The sequence below is a fragment of the Episyrphus balteatus genome, chromosome 3 (assembly GCF_945859705.1).
Source record: "Episyrphus balteatus chromosome 3, idEpiBalt1.1, whole genome shotgun sequence".
Lineage (NCBI taxonomy): Eukaryota > Metazoa > Arthropoda > Insecta > Diptera > Syrphidae > Episyrphus > Episyrphus balteatus.
In genome coordinates this window covers 93321977-93344421 of record NC_079136.1, presented here as the reverse complement: position 1 = coordinate 93344421, position 22445 = coordinate 93321977, and the positions used below count along the sequence as shown (strand labels likewise).

Genomic DNA, 22445 nt, shown 5'->3' with positions numbered 1-22445 from the left:
CAAGGAAATCTGAACAACGCGTGTTTGGTTAGATATTCTATTGATGGTTTCAAATATGTATTTCCAACCCTCAAAGAATCCATTGAGTAAAGTTTTCTCTTTTGAAAAAATGGTCTTTAATGCAACAGAGAAATTCTTGCATGGACGATAAATTGAAGAAAACAAAAGTGAAAAAATAAAACCGAACTAAAAAGCAAAGGGCTAAAAATAAAAATGTAATTGAATTATTGTTTGTTCCTAAAAATTTATTTGCGTGCGAAAAAATTTGGCTTTTTTTTTCGAAAAAAAAAAAAATAGAAAAACTACAAAGCATATTAATGCTTTCCTTGCAACACATTGAATTGTTTTTCGAAGCAAAAATGTTCAGCTAACCGTGAATAACATGTAAATTTTATTTTTTTTCCCATATGAAATAGAGTAGGGGGCAAATGTTCTCCTTAATAAACAATGGTATAACACATAAGGGTCCAGTTAGAACTATCATAGCTTGTCAGTATTTATTATTAAATATCGTGGGCACAAAGCCAAAACCACGAATCTGCAAAATTGTAGTTTTGAGAAAAACGGCTTCAAAGTTTTGGAAACACATGCAATCTTATGGAAACTCGTCGTGCAACAAAAAATGATATTTTAGGCTTCTAGGCAACAGATGGAGGATTGAGATTGACGCAGTGAATAGAGGGACCGATAACAAGTAAAATGACACATTAAAGTCAAAATGTCCAAAAATGCAGATTCGCGGTTTTGGCGTTGTGCCGACGATATATTTGAAGCATGAAAATAATACCAATCCATGGAAAATTAATTAAAATATTTTTTCTCACAAAAAAAAAATTAAAAATTTTAATTTATGTACATATGTATTTATTTTACTGATAAAAATTCGAAAACTGAACATCAAAAATTAGAATGGAACAGGAAAATTGAAAAAAACTTGAAAAATTAATATCGGAGCAATTAAAGGTCAAAATATACCAAAGTTAAATCATCGATGAGCCAGCTATTTAAATACACTATCACCTGAAGATTAACAATACTTAGAACAAAAAATCCTTCCCTTTCTCTAAATTTGTGTTGACTCCCAATGGGACACCATATGTACATAATATATCTGTGTTATTTGGAATAAACATACATTATGTAGATACAAAAGTTATGATTTTATAAATTAAAGACCCTTCAAATTTGTCAAATTTATGTCGTTTTCTTTCACTCTATTAAGGAGTAGGTACTATAAATTTTTACTCCTTTTTCTGGAGTGATAGAACATAATATGTAGGTCTGTTCCAGACTTTTTGTGCACTAAATTAGGCAGTCTGTCAAATTAATGAGAGTTGGGAGAGAATTCTCTCAGTAGGAAATAAAACTACGAAAGACTGCCAAAATGATCGACAGTCGCGGGCAGTTACGGAATTTGTGGAAACCGAAGCTAACGATTTAAGGGCGGCCTGGCTATCAGAGAAGATGCGGATATCCGATGTAGATATCACGTTTTCTTTGAGCCAAGTCAGTACTTCTTTAATCGCCATTATTTCCGCTTAGAACACGCTGCAGTGATTAGGGAGACGGAAGGAGAGACTAACATTAAGTCTATCGGAGTAAACCCCGCCACCCACTCCGTCATTGGTTTTAGAACCATCTGTGTAGAAATGAATTGAATCATCTCTCAGAAAATCGGCATTGTCCCATTCTGATCTATTTGGGATGGTGACTTCATAATTATTGCCAAAAACCAATTGTGGGGTGGTGTAGTCGGAGTGACTATGGATTGATCCGAATGAATTCAGAATATTTGTGTGACCAATGGAGTTATTGGTCCATTGAGAGATGGCTTGGAGTCTTATAGCAGTGCTCGCGGCCACCTGCTTGCTGAATATATCTATGGGTGGAAGATTGAGTAATATATCAAGAGCGGCGGAAGGTGTCGAACGGAGAGCTCCGCTGATGCACATGCAGGCTGAACGTTGGACTTTGCTTAACTTGTCGCGGTATGTTACTTTTTCCAGAGCAGTCCACCAAACTGCTATCCCGTAAGTGAGAATAGGTCTGATGACCGCAGTGTATAGCCAATGAGTTATTTTAGGAGATAGTCCCCATTTATCCCCATTTATTCCCTATATGTTGGTTTTCCAGTTTAATTTGCTATCTAAAATAAGACCCAGGTATTTGGCTTCGCTGGCAAAATTAAGTGGAACTCCATTAAGAGGGGGGGTCTAGTTGTGGAATTTTATATTTCTTTGTAAAGAGGACCAGTTCTGTTTTTTTAGGATTTACCCCCAATCCACAGTTTGTTGCCCATTTTAGTAGCTTATTGAGAGCAGTTTGCATTAGTTCTATTATAGTATGGAGATGTTTTCCTGATACAGCAATGGCGACGTCGTCAGCGTATGCAATCACTTTGAAACCATCTACTTCTAGATTGACTAGTAGTTTGTTAACCACTAAGTTCCACAGGAGTACCCCTCCTTGTGGTGTACCTCTACTAACAGATCTTCTTGCTGAGGAATCTCCTAGAGTTGAGTTAATAATTCTGCTTTTCAGCATAAGGTCTATTAGCTCGCTCAGTGAGCTATCTACTTTAAGGTTCTTCAGTGCATTTGTGATTGCTATGTTGCTGACGTTGTTGAACGCGCCTTCAATATCAAGAAATGCAACTAAGGTGAACTCTTTGTGATGGAGGGAATATTCAATAGTGCGCACTACAGTATGTAGTGCTGTTTCAACCGATTTCCCTTTACAATAAGCGTGTTGTGCTGTAGATATAAGATTGGGATCTATGACATTACGCAAGTGGATATCAATCATTCGTTCTAAGGTTTTAAGAAGGAATGATGATAAGCTGATAGGTCGGAGGTCTTTCGGATTGACATGAGAGAATTTGCCTACTAAAATTACTCCGGAGTAATTTTTTTTTACACTTTTGTGGCGTCAAAGAACAGAAACCCTTCAAAAATAAGTACTGAAAGGGTACTCTCATATTGGAGTGAAAGAAAACGACATTAGACAAAAATTCGAGGGTGCATCACAAAAATGAATAAAATCAAAATGTCTTTTTAACATTTTATTAAGCATCACAAAAAAAAAATATTGTGCAGCACAAAAATTAATAACATCAAAATGTCTTCTTTACATTTTATTGTTCCTTCAAGTCTACCCCCCCCCCCCCCTCCTCGCTCTTCTTCCCGTTTTCTGCTTTCAATTGATGATTGGGAAAAAATGTGAGAGCAAAAATTATTAACCTTAAAATTTTTTAGGTACCCTTTATGTCGAAGAATTAAGGCTCTTTTAGATACCTACTGATGCTTTAGAAAATACTTACATACTAAAATAATAAATAAAGGGCGCCTTAATTCCTGGAATTCGAATTTTTTTTAAATTTTAGTAATGTGTACCTAAGTCATCATTTCTATAAAATTTATTAAGTTGTACCCAAGTTCCTAAATTTTACATGTATTGTGTTATAACCGTGTTGCGTTTATATTAAAATAGCTAATTCAAATTCGTTTTCAAGTCATACCCATCAACAGTATTTTGATATTTATTTGAGTTTGAAAATTGTATAGGCATCTAAATTAAAACTTTGAAATACCTACCACTTTCACTCTAGTCCTCAATTTTTTTTTATTTGTATGTAAAACAAATGTCTTTATTATGATGTAATGGGTTGAATCTTGAATTATATTAAAGCCTACACTGCATCATTTTATTAGTCATCAACATCACTATGACTACATGGAATGAAACGCCCCTTGTTTGGTCATGAAAAAATATATATAGCTTTCTGGTCGATAATTTTGCCGCATATAGCCTACAGTTTCCATTTCCTTGCGGTTTGAGCTGTCTTGCGTATTGTAGGATGCAGTATAGTTGTAGACATACAAAAAAAAAATTGATTAAATCATCAAGCAGAATTATTTAAGGTAGCAAACCAAAATCAGATGGAAGCAATACATAGACAATTTTAGTTATATCTATGTCAACAGTATACCTAACAGACCGATAGAGATATAAAAATGGTTCAAGAGCTAAATTCTAAATGAAAATGCAATAAAATAAAATTTCATTTGTTGTCCAAACTGAAAATTTGTATTAAGATAGAAATTGCATTTTTGTCTTAAATTTTATTAGCTTTTAAATTAACAGATGGCCTGAGTTCCATTTTTGACTTGGCTATGTATACTTATACATAAAAATATAAACCAGTGTCAGCCAAGTCACATTCAAGCGTTGGCCGTTAACCTACACTATATTAAAAAAAAAAAAAGAAGGCGTTTGAATTCTGTATGTACCTACATCAATATGTATGTATGTATATTTGGAACATGTTCTTGTTCATGTGTTTCAGCTATTAAATAATTAACTCAAAATATCTATCAAGTCATACTAATAAACCATAATAAAATTTTAGGTTAAACTCATAGGTATTTCTCTTGATACGATTGTTTTATTTTTTACTATAGTCGGCTCAAGAAAAAACAATGTATCCATGTAGTTTCCACTGCAAACTCTGGATGTTTTTTTTACAAATAACATGTTGAATAAGGCGAAAAAATGAAGGTACTTAGGTATTCGCCTTTTCTACAAACTGGTTAATGATAATTTTAATCGATTCATGTGAAAAAAAAAACAAAATGTTCTGATGATAAAATTGAATGAGCAATGAGAACCAAATCCAACAAAATTCTAAAACTTGGATCAAAATTATATCTGTAATGATCAAATCTTTACAGCGATAGGTACTACATTCATTAATTTGTATTGTCTTCCTCTTCTTCATTTAAACAAAATCAAAACTTTAGTTAAAGTTATGGATTCTTTTTATCAATATCATCGAGTAAACGCCCTAGTTATACATACATCAAAATCAATATAAATGTAGCATGTGTATTATACATAGCTATGTAATTCCCAATTATATATTCAAATATAGAAATTCCCACCCCCTACAGTTGGTATAATGCATTATGCATTCATATTTTAACCCATAGCACATTTAATACCACCACAGCTGTGACGATTTTCCGCCGTTCATCGACCCTATAGAAAGTTCTATAATTAACTAGTACAATGCACAATCGAAACAACAACAAACAAAATTAGAAAGCGACTCGAGATATGTATGTACTCATTTTCTTTCAAGAAACAATGCGACCGCAACCGTTGGAAAGAAATTTTTCTTTTTACTCATTTTACTTAAATTGATTAAACAATTAATCATAAATGCTTTTTAGATTCCACAGCAATTTTTGTTAGACTTTGAGACAAACATACATTATGCTAATTTTATTATACCATCCTAATTTTACTATCAACTCTATTTGCGGCGACTCTTCTGGAGGTCGAATATAATCGATAATAGAGAATTGATTTGGATTAATAGAAGATTTATCAATGTCCCCATTATCCCGGCAGTAAAAATGAGTACCAACAATATTCGCGTGCCTTGCTGGTCTATCAAATATCTAAACAAATAAGCCAGTACCGTCTGCCACATAGTTAGCAAACTAATTAAGAACTTTGTTAACCCAAAACCCTTTTCCTTCGAAAAATATCAATACCCATTTAACGGTTTCAAAGCATTGCTCTTGACATTTTGGGAAATGCATTTTTAGTAAATAAATAAATTAAAGAAATATACGAGACGATCCACGCGAAGCCACGATTATTGAAGCACATTGAACAAACATTTCAAGAAACAAGAGGGTGCCATTACGTAACTTGTAACAATCGAGTTGACTCGATAGTCATGCAGTTGCAGTCGCTTTTTCCTTTGAAAGCCTTCAACTGAAAACAAATTAGATGCATCGATTCAACTCGATTGTACCAAGTTGATTCATGTGGCCCTAATCCAAATTCCATTCCAATCTAGAACAATCCAAAACCATTTTCCCTATAAAATTAATAAATACAAAAACATATTTTTAAGTTGAAATTATTGATCTTTTATTTCAATTTCAATCTCATGTCTGTGATTCGAAAAACAAAGACTCTTGGGTGTCTTCTTCACTTTTTTTTTTTCTAGTGAATTTTCGTAGGTAATTTTGTTTGCAATGAAATAACTTAATATTCCTCAGCACCCTCGCCCTCACCATCTCCAGAATCCATACCAACTTCCTCGTAATCCTTCTCGAGGGCAGCCAAATCCTCACGAGCCTCAGAGAATTCACCTTCTTCCATACCCTCACCCACATACCAGTGCACAAAAGCACGCTTGGCATACATCAAATCAAACTTATGATCAAGACGAGCCCATGCCTCAGCAATAGCTGTTGTGTTGGACAACATGCACACGGCACGTTGAACCTTGGCCAAATCACCGCCAGGTACAACAGTTGGGGGCTGGTAGTTGATACCAACCTTGAAACCAGTTGGACACCAATCAACAAATTGAATGGTACGCTTTGTCTTAATGGTAGCAATAGCAGCATTGACATCCTTGGGGACAACATCACCACGGTACAACATGCAACAAGCCATGTATTTACCATGACGAGGATCGCACTTGACCATCTGGTTGGCTGGCTCGAAACAGGCATTAGTAATTTCGGCAACAGACAATTGCTCGTGGTAGGCCTTCTCGGCAGAGATGACTGGAGCATAGGTAACCAGTGGGAAATGGATACGTGGGTAGGGCACCAAGTTAGTTTGGAATTCAGTCAAATCGACATTCAAGGCACCATCGAAACGCAATGAAGCGGTGATGGATGACACAATCTGGCCGATCAAACGATTCAAGTTGGTGTAGGTTGGTCGTTCAATGTCCAAGTTCCTGCGGCAAATGTCATAGATGGCTTCATTGTCGACCATGAAAGCGCAATCGGAATGTTCCAATGTAGTGTGGGTAGTCAAAATCGAGTTGTAGGGTTCAACAACAGCAGTCGATACTTGTGGGGCTGGATAGATGGCGAATTCCAACTTAGACTTCTTTCCATAATCGACAGACAAACGTTCCATCAAGAGGGAGGTGAATCCGGAGCCAGTACCACCACCGAACGAGTGGAAGATGAGGAAACCTTGAAGTCCGGTACATTGATCAGCCAATTTACGGATGCGGTCCAAAACCAAATCGACAATTTCCTTGCCAATTGTGTAATGACCACGGGCATAGTTGTTGGCAGCGTCTTCCTTGCCAGTAATCAATTGTTCGGGATGGAACAATTGGCGGTAGGTTCCGGTACGGACTTCATCGACGACAGTGGGTTCCAAATCGACGAAAACAGCACGGGGAACATGCTTGCCGGCACCAGTTTCGCTGAAGAAGGTGTTGAATGAGTCATCACCTCCGCCGACGGTCTTGTCTGATGGCATTTGACCGTCAGGTTGGATGCCATGTTCCAAACAGTACAACTCCCAGCAGGCGTTACCGATTTGGACACCAGCTTGACCAACATGGATAGAGATACATTCACGCTGTTGAAATAAAAGGAAAGAAAGAAAAAAGTTGTTTTATGACGTCACATTAACAAAATTGTGAACAGGAAATGAATGAAGTCATCAAGAATGAAAAAAGTAGTAGAAAAAAAATGGGTGCGGCGTGACGAAGAGAAAATGGCCGACTGAAGAACATCTGCCGGCAATTTTCATCTTTTTTTAAGTAAAAATTCGAGAAAATTTACATTAATCATTAAATTAATGAAAAATGTATTGTAAAAAAATCATTTTGAATTGAAAATATAAAAAAATTAGTGATACATGAAAGAAAATTTCTAGAGGATAAATCAATTAATTGATGAAAAAGTAATTTCAAATACTAATTAATCAAACTAACACATAAATTGTAAAGAAAAAGATCATTTGGAAGTTTTTAAATTCGAATAAAAGTATTTGAGAAAATCAATAAAAAGCCGACGATGGCGTCACCAATTAAATTCAAACACGTCGCCATTTTTTTTTAATAAGTTTTCCATTCATGAATTTTTCAAAGAAAATTGAATAAACAAATAATTAAAAATTTTTAAAATAATTAATGAAACTTACCATTTTGATTGAAGTTTTTTTTTAGATTTTTTCACACAAATATGTATAAATTAGAAAGAAATTAATTCTAAGTTTTTCACAGTCCAAGCAGCCAGCTATGAAGCTTCCCAAACTGATTTCGAATGAATAGAAAATTTTCTATCGCTTCTATTTATACTATCTAGAACTTGGCAACGACGCCTACTTTTCTTGAATTTGATTGGTTGAAAATGGAAAATCGATATTAAGGTGTAAACACAAAATTTAACTTGTTTTTAATCTAGTACAATAGTTGTAATTGGTTTGGGCATACGTTACACTGTTGAGAATTTAAGCAGATAGTCAGCGAATGTTTAAGGCTCCGTTCCATTGGAAGTGGTAGTTTACTCATGAGTTCTTTTACTACTTGACCTATACGCATGCTCTTCTTTCCAAGTAGACACGATTTGTATTGAATTCGTTGAAAGTGCGTTCCATTGAAAATCGCTAGTAAACAACTAGTAGTATTTTGTCACCTCCGATAGGAACAGGACTTAAGTATTCTTGTACTCAGCTGAGGCGAAACGAAATTTTCCATAGTGCCTGACTACACGGTGATTTTTCAATTGCCTAACTAGTCAGTTTGTATAGGCAAAAGGGCTGATGATTTTCCTCTTTTTTTTACGTTTTCCTATAAAATGTCAAATGGAACATGATTTGGCATAACACTGTGTTGCCACGCACAGCCATACAAAAATAGAACAACGGAATCTTGAACGAATTTTTTTTTGTTCTAAAGCCTAGTACGCTGCTGAAGCGAAACGAAAAATTTTGAAATCTCTCAAAGTCTATGGAAATTTTTGTTTCGCATCAGCAGCTTACTGGGCTTAAGCCTTGAGCAAAATGAAAAATTTTAAAGTCTCCAAAGTCAGCAAAAACATTCCAAGTAACAATTTAACTTGCATACCCAACTAACATTTCAGCTTCGGTTAAGGTATTACAAAAGCTACATTTTAGCTTCTTTTAAACTTTAGTAAGGTTGTTGGGCATGGAAAAAGGAGAACGTTATACAAATTTGACCCTCTATAAGGATCTTAAACGAAGCTTTACCGAAGCTCTACAGAAGCTTTGAGATTTGACAGATAGCTTCGGAAGAGCTTGTATAGCTCTTTAATACATGTCTTATCGAAATTAAAAAAAAAAAGTACAAAAACAAAAAAGAATTCTTTTTTAACTGGTTTTAAATCATGAATTTTATCTTTTGATCTGATATTATATATAACATTCCATTAGTTTTTAGTATATCTATTGATAATAATTATAAAAGTATATAATTTTTTTTATCACATCCAGGAATCGAACTTCGTATCTGCTTGGTGGTAGTCCACCACTCTACCCACTCGGCTATCCTAGTATATTCATTAATGAAATCAAAAACTTAATCAGTTCAAATAGCAAAAAAATGTCCGAGCTAAATTATTCAATGTCAAAACCAAAAAGTGTCCGAGCTAGATTATTTAATATCAAAACCAAAAATCAAATACAAAACTTGGTAATTTCTGTAAAGCTTCTATAAATTCATTAAACAGGCTAATAAGAAAAACAAGCTTTCTTCGTTTAAGTTTCTTTAATAGTATTTAAACAACTTATTAGAAGTTGTTAAACAAGTCCGAATTTCTATAAGCAGTTAAATTCTGAAGCAAGCTCAATACAAGCTGTATACAAAGTAGAACCTGCGAGATTTCAATTTATAGAAGCCGTTGTGCTAGTTGGGTAATGTTCAATGCAAACTATTTTTGACTTGTTAAAGAAGAAGGACAAGTCTTATGCAAATCATTTTGGCGCACATTACCGAATTTCCCCAAGACCTTCCTCCACAGGCAATCCACAAGCTAATAGCTTGTGACGAACAGCGTAAAACGACCTTATGCAGGCCTTTTTACAAAACAATGAAACATTTTAGGGAAACTATAGCTTCGCTAAGGAAACTATCATTTGCATTGGATGTTATAATGCCTTATGGAGGTTGTTATAAGATGTTGAATTTATGAATAAAAAAAAAAGATTTTGTTGATTTTTTTTTTCTTTTAATTTTTTTCTATTTTGTTTTTTTCTTCTTTTTTGGTCATGTCAATGCTTTTCCTGTCGTTCTGAAATGGGAAGAATTTATTTTAATTGAAAAAGAACACATTTTTTTTATTTCACAAATAGCCCCGCCAGGAATCGATCCCACGTGCTGGCACGTATACCAAGCCAGCACCTTACCAGTAGACCATACTCGAATATTAAAGATGAGTGGCAAAAAGGGAGCTAATTAAAACCTCACATATAAATGCAATGTTTTTTTCTAAAGTGTTATAAACATTGCATATCTGCAGGATAAAAGCTTTGCATACTTATTGGTGAAAAACATTGCATACTTGAGAGATGAAAACATTGCATACTTACAAGAACCTCTTGGAACAGGTCTTATGAAAGCCTTCTGTCACTTGAAAATAGAAGGCTTCTTTAAAACTTTTCAAACAGGTCTTATGAAGGTCTTCTTTAACTTATATTTACAAGGCTTCTTCTTAACACTTCCAGATGGCCTTAAGGAGACCTCCTTTGTTTCCAAGATGGATGATTTGCGTAAGTAAGCCTTAAACTAAACTTATACAAACTATAGCTTGCCGAATCGAAGAAAATGGACCTTATGCAAGTAAAATTGTTACTTGGGTACTTGATACTTCACATTGAAATCCAATGTTTTTTTCGAATGTACTAGAAAAATTGCATACTTTTAAGAAAAAACATTGCATACTTAAAAAAAAAAATGTAGCATACTTAAAAGATAAAAGCATTGCATACTTAAAAGAACTTCTTGAAACAGGGCTTATAGAGGCCTTCTTTCACTTGAAAATACGAGGCTTCCTTAGAACGGTTTAAAAAGGTCTTAAAAGAAGGCCTTTTCTTTAACTAAAATTTGAAAGGCTTCCTCTAAACACTTCTAGGTAGTCTCAAGCAGCAGACCTCCATTCTTTCCAAAATGGTTGACTTGCGTAATTAAGCCTTAGATTAGATTAGACCTTATGCAAGCCAAAGTGTAACATGGGTACAAAACATTTTTTAATCCTGCGCAAAATTTTGAAGTTGGAGAAATTACCTAGGGTAAACTACCCAACTAGCACAACAGCTTCTATAAATTGAGATCTCACAGGTACCTACTACTTTCTATACAGCTTGTATTGAGCTTGCTTCAGAATTTAATGGCTTATAAAAGTTCGAACTTGTTTAACAACTTCTAATAAGTTGTTTAAATACTGTTAAAGAAACTTAAACGAAAAAAGCTTGTTTTCGGAAAAGCCTGCTTAATGAATTTATAGAAGCTTTACAGAAATTACCAAGTTTAGTATTTGATTTTTGGTTTTGATATTGAATAATCTAGCTATGACACTTTTTGGTTTTGACCATAGAGGAAGGAATACCTAGAGACGCGACTTCGGTTGGTTTTTCTCTTCCACCCTACAAACTGCAATGAGAGGAAAAACTCCACAGTGCTTATATGTGGTAGTTTTCCCGTGCATTTTAAATGGCACCAACACATTCAACTGTGGAGTTGGGCTCAAAACAATTAAAAACAATTTAAGTGCTCAGTAGAGGAATTAATTCATAAAAAAATAATATAATAAATTCAAAACACGAACCTTTTTTTTTATTTCTGTACATATTTATTGAAAGGTGGGTGTCTGGAGTGAGCTATTTGAGCTATTCAAGTTCATGTACAAACCAAAATCATGTTTAAATTCAAAGTTTGTGAGGACATCCACTGGTGAAAGGAAGGTATTAAACGAATTGTACCTTTCACACGTATTCACAGATAGGAAAACAAGAGAACAATAAGAGAGATTATCTGAAATTAAATTTGCGGGTGTTTTAGGTAAGGGGGGTACGAGTCGGCTCTCTAGGTATTCCTTCCTCTATGGTTTTGACATTGAATAATTTAGCTCGGACATTTTTTTGTTTTGACATTTCGCTATTTGAACTGATTAAGTTTTTGACTTCATTAATGAATATACTAGGATGGCCGAGTGGGTAGAGTGGCGAACTGCCACCAAGCAGATATGAAGTTCAATTCCTGGGTGTGGTAAAAAATTGTATACTTTTAAAATTATTATCAATAGATATACTAAAAACTAATGGAAAAATATATATAATTTCAGATCAAAAGATAAAATTCATGATTTAAAATCAAATAAAAACCTGTTAAAAAATAATTCTTTTTTGATTTTGTAGCTGTTTTTTTAATTTCGATAAGACATGTATTAAAGAGGTATACAAGCTCTTCCGAAGCTATCTGTCAAATCTCAGAGCTTTGGTAGAGCTTCGTTTAAACTTCTTATAGAGGGTCAAACATGTATAACGTTCTCCTTTTTCCATGCCCAACAACCTTACTAAAGTTTAAAAGAAGCTGAAATGTAGCTTTTGTAATACCTTAACCGAAGCTGAAATGTTAGTTGGGTACCCAATCATTGGCACCTTAAGCGAATGTTGCACCAACTTTAGTTCGCAGTTTTTTCCGTATAGCTTAAAACTATTATTAATACATTTTTTGTAATTATCAAAAAATTTGTCCCGAGAAAAAATTTGTATGAGACCTGCGACCTGCGTACTAGGCTTGAGAAATTAAAGTAAGTTCTATTAATTAACATAATTTTTTTAATCTTTCAAATTAAATTAAATTCAATTTTTTTTTTTGTTTTTGATTTGATTCTGAGTTTTATTTATTTTGTCTTTCCTTTCCACGTATTTTATCAAACAGTCCACTTTAAGGTTTGGCCACACCGGAGGGTATGCGATAGCGGTACGGGTAGAGGTAACGGTATTTGTATGAAAAAAATTCCAAACTGACATATCAACGTTCAGATTTGGAATTTTTTTTAATACAAATATCGTTACCGCTACCCGTACCGCTACCACATACCCTCCAGTGTGGCCAAGCCTTTAATTTTGTTTGAATTTTGTATTATTTATTTTTTCTTGTCACAATTTTGTCGCCAGATTAAATTCTTGGCCACATCGGAGGGTATGCGGTAGCGGTACGGGTAGCGGTAACTATATTTGTATTAAAAAAAATTCCACATCTGAACGTTGATGTGTCAGTTTGGAATTTGTTTCATACAATTACCCGTACCGCTTGCACCCTTCAGGCTTGGCCACACCGGAGGGTATGCGGTAGAGGTACGGGTAGCGGTAACGATATTTGTATGAAAAAAATTCCACATCTGAACGTTGATATGTCAGTTTGGAATTTTTTTCATACAAGTACCGTTACATCTACCCGTACCGCTACCGCATACCCTCCGGTGTGGCCAAGCCTTTCTAGGCTTGGCCACATCGAAAGGTATATGCGGTAGATGTACAGGTAATTGTAAGAAAAAATTTCCACTGCTGAATTTTGTTGTTCCAGTTTGGAATTTTTTTCATACAACTACCCGTACCGCTACCGCCACCCTTCGGTGTAGAACTGCGTTCTACTTAAAAAAATATTTAAAATAAAATCTTTCCCATTAAAAATTTTGTATGAGAGATAAAATTTTTTCCTGCGTACGGCTTTAACTTCAAAAATCGACGAATGCAAACCCTGACTAAAGTTTACGAACTACCTTATCAGCATTAATCAAGTTCTACATTTCCATATTCCATAATTTATACTATTACAATCGGGCCCATCTAGTTACTCTGTTAAATAATTTTAATCTGTCACATTTTTGTTTACAACAAAAACCTTTAAAAATTTTAACCAATTTCAATTTTAATTAAACAAAAATTTCCACAATGGATTGGGCAATTGGAAATGAATGGAAAGATTCTAAAAGAGGACTATACAAAAAAATCCTTGCAATAAAATTTGTGAAATTACATAAACCCACAACTTTATCTATTTGCCGGGTAAAAATATCAAACATTTCTAGTCTCGAAGATCGACAAAGTTCCTATTTGCGACAAATTGATGAATTCGATTTGGAAATGGGATCTGCAGTAACTCCCGTTGATTGCTACATTGAAATCCTCGTACAAAACATGTTGCTTGGAGAGGCCAGTCAATGTCAGATTAAATCCAAATCTGGCGAACCAATTAACTTTGAAATCTCTCTCATTGCTATTTCACCCACGAAATATCTATTTCAACTCAATGTCAAGGAAATATATGATTTGGCACAAAAATACCGTGCCAATGGAGTTGAAATGTTTAAGACTTATCCAAAATTTGCACATGAATACTTTTGTCGAGCTGCAAAATGCTTGATATCATTCAAGCCATTTGATGTGTTGGCAAAGGAATCAAATGAATTGGATGGAACTGATATGAAAGTCTTGTTGCAAACCTTACAAACGAATATAGCTGCGTGCTTGTTACAAGAGCAACGCTTTGAAGATGTTTTGTGTTTGACGGAATTTGTAAATTCCATGTCTCCAGATGAGATTAAAGATGTTGAAAAGGCTCTTTATCGGCGAGCTCTAGCTTATTCTAATGTTAAAGCGTATGATAAAGTTCTGGCAACATTAGACAAAGTCGATAATATTCGGGATAAAAAGGAATTTATGGCATTGTATAATCGCACTAAGGAAAATTGGAAACGAGATGAAGATCACTACAAGAGTATAGTCCAGCGAATGTTTAATAAGAGATAATTTTTTTTTTTATAATTATTTAAATGTAAATAAATATTAATTCACAACAAAATCTTTATGAAAAATAACTTATTGGTTTTTTAGTATTTTTATATATATATTTTTCTCATTCCTTGCATCGTCAACTTGATTTTATTCTATTTTTTTATTTAATGTAGCCTCTGTTGTGTTGGAACAATAAGAGCCATTCAATTAAATCAGCTTATCAGCTTAAATTCCACAATTCAATGGTAAAGGATTCGATATATAGCATTCGCACTTTTATTTAAACTAAACACAAATTATTTAACCTTTTAACAAATATATTTCACCTTTTAGCAAATATATTTCACCTTTTAGCAAATATAATTAAACTAAAAGCAATTATAATTAAACTAAAGCAAACTATTTAAACTTTTAGCAATTCTATTTAACCAAAAACACAAACTTATTTCACCTTCTAAATTCTTATCCCTTCTTCATAGCACGATATCAAAAGCCTTTTCTAAAAAAGGTTAAATCATTTTGCGTTTAGGTTTAATAGAATTGCGAAAAGTTTAAATAGTTTGCTTTAGTTTAATTATAATTGCTTTTAGTTTAATTATATTTGCTAAAAGGTGAAATATATTTGCTAAAAGGTGAAATATATTTGTGAAAGGTGAAACTAATTTGTGTTTAGTTTAAATAAAAGTGTGAATGCTATATTTGTAGTTTGTTTGTTTGTTGAGTTTTATTTAGCAACTTGTTCCATTAATGGAAAATATTTACAATTTTACAAATTTTCTTAAAGTAAATTACATTTTTGCTCTTTTTAACACTTTTACATAATATTAATGAATATTTAAACGGATATAATTCAAAATTTTTCTTTTAAATTCAAAAATATTTTCTGAAGTTTTAACAGAGTTAGGTAGGCTGTTGAATATTTGAAATCCCATGTACTGTATTGTTCTTTGTCCTCTTGCTGTTCGTACGCGTTGAATTCTTAAATCATTGTTGTTTCTTAGATTGTGTTCAGAGATTTCGTTGGTGCTAACATTTTCCCGCAAATATATTGGGCATATACCATTTTTGATTTTATAAACAAATAGCATAGCGCACATAAATAGTCTTTGGTTAACGTTGAGCCAGTTCAAGGACTCAACCATAAATGATATTGGGGTATATCTATCGCACTTTAAGATAATTCGCATTGCTTTATTTTGGAGCACTTGAAGTCTATTTTTTTGATATTGATGGCATAAAAAAAGGAGGCTCCCACAATATTCAAAATGTGGTTTCAGAACAACATTATACACTCTTACCGCACAATTCATTGTTATGTTTTGTCTAATTTTACGGAGAACTCCAATTTTCTTCGATATCTTTTTACACAAATAGTCTGTATGTTCTTTAAAAGTTAACTTGTTGTCAATAATAACACCGAGATATTTATTATTATCAACATATTCTAGTTGTACACTATCAACTGAGATTGTAATTTCACTCTGTGCAAGTCTATTGTTCAGAACCATAACTTTTGTTTTGTCTGTGTTTAAGATCAGCCTATTCATTTTAAGCCATGTAGCAAGGCTGCCTAAATCATGGTTAATAAGTCGTTTTCACTCATTTAAATCGTGTCCCGAAATATAAATTAAACCGTCATCTGCAAAGATTTTGATTTTAGAATATTTTATCACTTTAACTAGGTCATTGATATATATTTGAAATAGGGGTACACTGAGTATTGCTCCTTGTGGGAGACCAACATCGACAGACACATTTTGGGAGATACTTTCATTAACTTTCGTGCACTGGGTTCGATTTGTTAAAAAAGATTTAAACCAGCTAAGTTCAGTAGACTTTATACCATATTTGTTCAATTTATCAATTAAAATAGTATGATTGACAGTTTTGAATGCTCTTTTAAGATCAATAAAAACCGCTATGACTATTTTATTTTGCTCTATTTCTTGTTTCCAGTCACTTATCACATAATTAATACTAGTTTCACACGAATGATTTGCTCTGAATCCAGATTGGTATGTTGTTATAATGTTTTGGTTTTCAATATGTTCTAAAATTTGGATATGGACAACTTTTTCTAACACTTTTTCATATATGTTGGTAACATACATACATACAATACATTAGTGCTGGTTAGATATCAGATGTTTTAAAAGATATGATACTGGCAACAGGATCTCATTGCTTGAGATGACTGAGTAAGGTCTGCTATGGGATTTAGGGTGGAATTCAGAGTCGTTACTCAAGTAAAAAATATTCTCAAGCTAAAGTTTGACAAAAATTTTCTGAGTCTTTGGTCAAGCATTTACCTCAGGATTTCCTCAGTTGCTATTCATAGGGTAAAATTAAATAAACGCTTAAATTATCTTTACGGACGAGAAGCTGTAGTGGCCAAACGCAAGAGCAAAAAATGTTTACTTGAGAAAATTTTTACTTGAGTATCGACTCTGAATTCCGCTTTTAATCTTTCAGTCTGCGTTAATCGTGCATATCCGCTTCCGAATGAAGAAAAAAAAAAATATTTCGATTGCAAATAATTCAGCAACCCGAACCCCTAAAAACTTTTGGATTTCAGTTATGAATAGGGTCTTAAGAGTCCTTTCTTTTGATGTCTCATTTAATAGATTTGGAGAAAATTTTTGAAAATTCTGTTTTGATAAATTTTCGAAAATCTTAAAAAAATAAATTTGTAATTTTTGAGCTTAATGCAGGCCTATTCACTGTGATCTCATATCTGTAAACTAAAACTTGTTTCGAGACTTTGATATGAAAATATCTGCTTCCGAAAGAATAAAAAAAAATATATATATTTCGATTGCAAATAATTCAGCAACCCGAACTCCTACAAACTTATTTTTCAATAGTATAAAGATTCATTTCTTAAGATGTCTCATTTTATAGATTTTGAGAAAAAATTTTGAAAATTCCGTTTTTTTAGACCCTTGGAAAATTTTCGAAAATCTTAAAAAATATTTTTGTATTTTTTTTTTGCTGAATGCATAGGCCTGTTCACTGTGATCTCATACAGGGTGTCCGGTAGAAAATGGATAATCCGGAAATGGCTGATAGGTGGACTTTTGAATGTTCTGAAACCAAATAGAAAAAGTTTCTATCGCAACCAGTTTAGAAAATAATAGCTTTTTTTCGTCCAGTGTACTTTAAATTTCATCACCTTACGTTTTCTTTAACCACAACCACGAATGAATGAATTTTATAAATTTCTTATTTTTATAATTTTATACTGTAACGATGAATTACCGAACTACTTTTAAGATAAAAGTCTGAACACACTACCTGCTACAGAAAGGTAGAAATGTGAACGGACCTTTAGTAATTAAGAAACTACCCTCTGAACGCATCCAAAGAAATTCCCTCGACTGCTGAATATCCCAAAATATCCCACTGGACTGGAAGTATGAAGCGCCCCCTCTTGGAAAGGAAGCTTCGAGAAGCAAAGACGAGAACCTTCGAAGACATTCTCGAATTCCGAATTTCAGGTATAAAAGGGCAGCGTGGACACCGACCGGATACAGTTTAATCTTGAATGTGAAAGAGTACAGTACAAAGTGAAATAAAGTGTTGGAAATTGTTAGTAGTAAATAAAGTGATTGAAAAGTGTGTTTGTTTGAGCGAATAATAAAAGTAAATTGATTTGAAATAAAGTGTGTTCTTATTTGAACGGAAAGATAAGTGGAAGTTAAAATAAACGAAACAAGTTTTATTGTGAACCCGGAATAAAACATTACATTGGTGTCAGAAAAGTGGAATAAAACTTATTTATTTGTGCGAATCAGATATTTTCGCGAATAAAATAAAAAGTGCGCGTGTGTTTTAACAATAAACAAAGTGTAAAACATTTTGAAATAAGTAAAAGTGCTCGCGTTTTGAAAAGTTAAAATGGGTAAGACATTGAATCAGTTAAGTTTGACTGAGCTGAAGGCGGAATTAACTAAACGAGGTCTTCCTACTGCTGGATCGAAAAATGACCTCATTATTCGCCTGCAGGATTATTTAACCCAGAAAAACGAAGATTTGGATACATTTCAATTCGAAGTTGAAATGGTAGAAGAACGAGTAAGTACTAGTTCCGATATGTCATCCATGATGGCTGTTCTCCTTGCAAAATTTGAAGAACAGAAAGATCAAATGGAACAGCAACATAAAGAACAAAAGGATGAACAGAAAAATCTTCTTGAACAAATTGAGACACAACGCAATGAACAAAGAGAACAAATGGAACAACAACGAACAGAGCAAAAGAGTGAACAACAGAATCTTCTCGAAAAAATTGAGAAACAACGTACCGAGCAAAAGAGTGAACAACAGAATCTTCTCGAAAAAAATGGAGAAACATCTAGAAGAACATCGCGATGAGCAAAAGAATCTTCTAGAAGAACAGAAAAATCTTTTAGAGGGAAAGCTTGGTGATTTCGAGAAGAAGTTCACTGCTCTTGACGAGCGTGTTGAAGAAAACAAAGAAAAGCTGTTGGCAATGGACACAAAGTTCGAAGAGAAATTCCAAGACATTACTAAAGAGTTGGACAAGGTTCGAAAAATTAAGGCCCGAGAAAGTTCTGGTGAGTATTCAAAGAAGAAGGAAATGCATCCACCAACCTTTGATGGACAAAGTTCTTGGTCGATCTACAAGAAACAGTTTGAGGCAGCTGCCACAACAAATGGCTGGGATGACGAAGACAAATGTATAGCGCTGACTCTTGCTCTTAGAGGTCCTGCTGCTGAGTTGTTACAAACTTTACCACCAGAAAAGAATGGTAACTTTAACGCTCTTGTCCAGGTCATTGAAAAACGCTTTGGAGATGGCCATATGCAGGAAGTCTTCCGCGTCCAACTCAATACAAGAGTCCAGAAAAGAGGAGAAACTCTGCAACAACTCCAAGCAGATATTGAAAGGTTAGCTCATCTGGCATATCCGACAGCAGGAGACGACATTATCAATCAGTTTGCGACAGAAGCCTTTGTACGTGCTGTATCTGATATAAATCTTCAGCGAGCGATACGAACAGCTGGAAAACGTTCCCTTCCTGAAGCATTAGCGTTTGCACTCACTATGGAAGCAGCAGAACAGGCTTCTCAAGGCGTTCATCGGGTAAGAGAAGTTACAGTGGAGGAATGCTCTTGTCAAAAACTCGCATTCCAAAGAAACCAGCGAGACGGAGCTGCTCGATGCTGGAACTGTAACAAGACAGGACATCTCCAGCGGCAGTGCAGATTGCCACCAAGAAGAACTGCTTGCGAACACTGTGGAAACAGGAATATTGCCCAACAACAGGTAAGCGATACAACTAACCTTCATGCTCATCTTGATTCCCATTCGGGAAAACGAGTAAGAACCAACTTCGAGGGGCAGAAGCTGGTTTCTGGTATCAATGGCTCCAGAACCACAATTCAAGTCTCACAGACTAAACGAGACAACAAAAGTCTGACAGTGGAAGCGACCATAAACAACAAACAACACGTGGCTACAATTGACACCGGTGCCACCGCCTCTATTGTACGAAGAGACTTGGTGAAGATGACATGGCTACATAACACCAACAGCTACCGTCTGAAGACCGCCACAGGAGAAGCAGCAAGAGTGTACGGAGAAGTTCGTCTTACGATCCGTATAGCTGAACTAGAGTTTTCACATGTGTTTTTGGTGGCAGATATATGTGACGAGTGCATCATTGGAATCGACTTCATGAAGGAGCATGGAATCATTTTGGATATAGGTAATCAAGTCCTGAAATACAGAAATGTAGAGATTCCAATGGTCTATGGCAACGAAAACTCGACAACAATTAGAACTGTCATCAAAGAAGAAATGTGCCTGCCTCCTTCTTCAGAAGTTTTTGTGTGGACTAAGTTAAAGGGGAACTTTGGAAGCCATCGATACCTCATGGTTGAACCAGAAGTTGAGCAAATTTCCGAAAACATCATCATCGGGAAGACTCTTGTGGCACCAAAGAACAACATGGTACCTGTACGGATACTTAACATCAAACCGTACCCAATCAAGCTTAAGAAAGGAGAAGTTGTTGGGCAATGTGAATCTGTGGCCGCAATAACTAAGATCAACGAGGTGGATACACAGATGACTGTAAACTCGGAGAAACTAAAGAAACAAATTCTCAATTCAGACAACCTGAGTCAACATCAGCTTAATGTTGCGGGAAGGCTTCTTCATGAATATGCTGATATCTTCTCTTCACCCAGCGGGCAATACGGCCGAACACAACTGGTGCAGCATCGAATCGATACAGGAGATGCTAGGCCGATTCGTCAACCAGCAAGACGTCTCCCCTTGGCCAAACAAGGTGAAGTTGAAGAAATGATAACAACAATGAAGAAAGACGGGCTAATCGAAAATTCCAAAAGCCCTTGGGCATCACCGGTAGTTCTCGTCAAAAAGAAGGATGGAAGCACTCGATTTTGTGTCGACTACCGCAGGCTGAATGATGTGACGAAGAAAGACAGCTACCCACTGCCAAGAATCAGCGATACTCTAGATGCAATGGAAGGAGCACAATGGTTTTCGACTTTGGATTTGAAGAGTGGCTACTGGCAGGTAGAAATCCATCCAGAGGATCGGGAGAAGACGGCTTTCTCCACAGGGAATGGTCTGTGGCAGTTTAATGTCATGCCGTTTGGGCTATGCAATGCCCCAGCTACTTTTGAGCGCTTAATGGAGTGCGTTTTAAATGGATTAACCTGGAAATCTTGCCTAGTCTATTTGGATGATGTCATCGTTTACGGAAAAACATTTGATGACCATTGTGAAAACCTAAAGGCTGTATTCCAGAGGCTACGAGAAGCACATCTTAAGTTAAATCCAAAGAAATGTGCACTTTTCAAGACCGAGGTTAAATATTTGGGGCATATCATCTCATCCCAAGGAGTAATGACTGATCCAGAAAAAGTTGACACTGTGAAGAATTGGCCAACCCCTCAGGACAAGCATCAACTTCGGAGTTTCCTCGGTCTGGCAACGTACTATCGACGGTTCGTGAAGGATTTTGCGAGAATCGCCAAAAGCTTGCACCAGCTTACGGAGAAGGGTAAACCCTTTAAATGGTCAGGTGAGTGTGAGAAAAGCTTTCAGGAACTGAAGCTACGGTTATGTGAAGCTCCTGTGTTGGCCTATCCGACTCCAGGCAAACAATTCATCATTGACGCAGATGCAAGTAATGTTGGAGTTGGTGCTGTTTTATCGCAAGTTCATGACGGAGAAGAAAAGGTCGTTGCCTATTTCAGCAAGGTACTCTCGAAACAAGAAAGAAACTATTGCGTGACCAGAAGGGAACTTCTAGCTCTGGTATTGGCAACAAAGCACTTCCATAAGTACATCTATGGACAGAAGTTCCTTCTTCGCACAGATCATGGTGCACTAAATTGGCTTTTGAACTTCAAAAATCCAGAGGGTCAAGTAGCAAGATGGATCGAGATACTCCAGACGTATCAATGTCAGATTCAACATCGAAGAGGAAAGCTACATTCAAATGCAGACGCATTATCTCGGCGCCCGTGCAAGCAAGACTGCAAGCATTGCACACGGCTAGAGGAAAAGGAAGTTGTCGCTGTAAGAAGAACGAGAGCTGATCCCATTTGCGGCTGGAGTAATGAAGAACTCAGGATGGCCCAACAGGAAGATTCGGACATCGAACCCATCCTTGCATGGAAGGAACATGAAGAGAAACCAGAATGGGCCGACATCTCCGACCGAAGCCCCAATCTCAAAGCATATTGGGCACAATGGGACTCACTTCATGTGCAAGAAGGGTTACTCAGGCGTAAGTGGGAATCCGCAGATGGTAAATCTTATGTAATGCAACTAATCGTACCTCAGTCAAAGG

The 22445-nt window shown here is 35.3% G+C and overlaps 2 protein-coding genes across 2 annotated transcripts; one reads left to right on the top strand and one right to left on the bottom strand.

The window, feature by feature from the left end:
• Positions 1 to 5918: 5918 nt before the first annotated feature.
• Positions 5919 to 8115, bottom strand: LOC129915937 (tubulin alpha-1 chain). The gene is made up of 2 exons (XM_055995652.1): positions 7978 to 8115; positions 5919 to 7410 (listed from the first exon to the last, which is right to left on the bottom strand). The coding sequence occupies exons 1-2, from the start codon at positions 7978 to 7980 to the stop codon at positions 6061 to 6063; spliced, it is 1353 nt and encodes a 450-aa protein (XP_055851627.1). The 5' UTR covers positions 7981 to 8115; the 3' UTR covers positions 5919 to 6060.
• Positions 8116 to 13660: 5545 nt separating this feature from the next.
• Positions 13661 to 14675, top strand: LOC129915936 (uncharacterized). Its single transcript, XM_055995651.1, has one exon. It carries the CDS (start codon positions 13750 to 13752, stop codon positions 14605 to 14607), a length of 858 nt encoding a protein of 285 aa, XP_055851626.1. The 5' UTR covers positions 13661 to 13749; the 3' UTR covers positions 14608 to 14675.
• The last annotated feature ends 7770 nt before the right edge of the window (positions 14676 to 22445 follow it).

Coding starts and splice junctions, on each gene's coding strand:
- LOC129915936 (XM_055995651.1), top strand. CDS start 13,750: ATGGATTGGGCAATTGGAAATGAATGGAAAGATTCTAAAAGAGGACTA.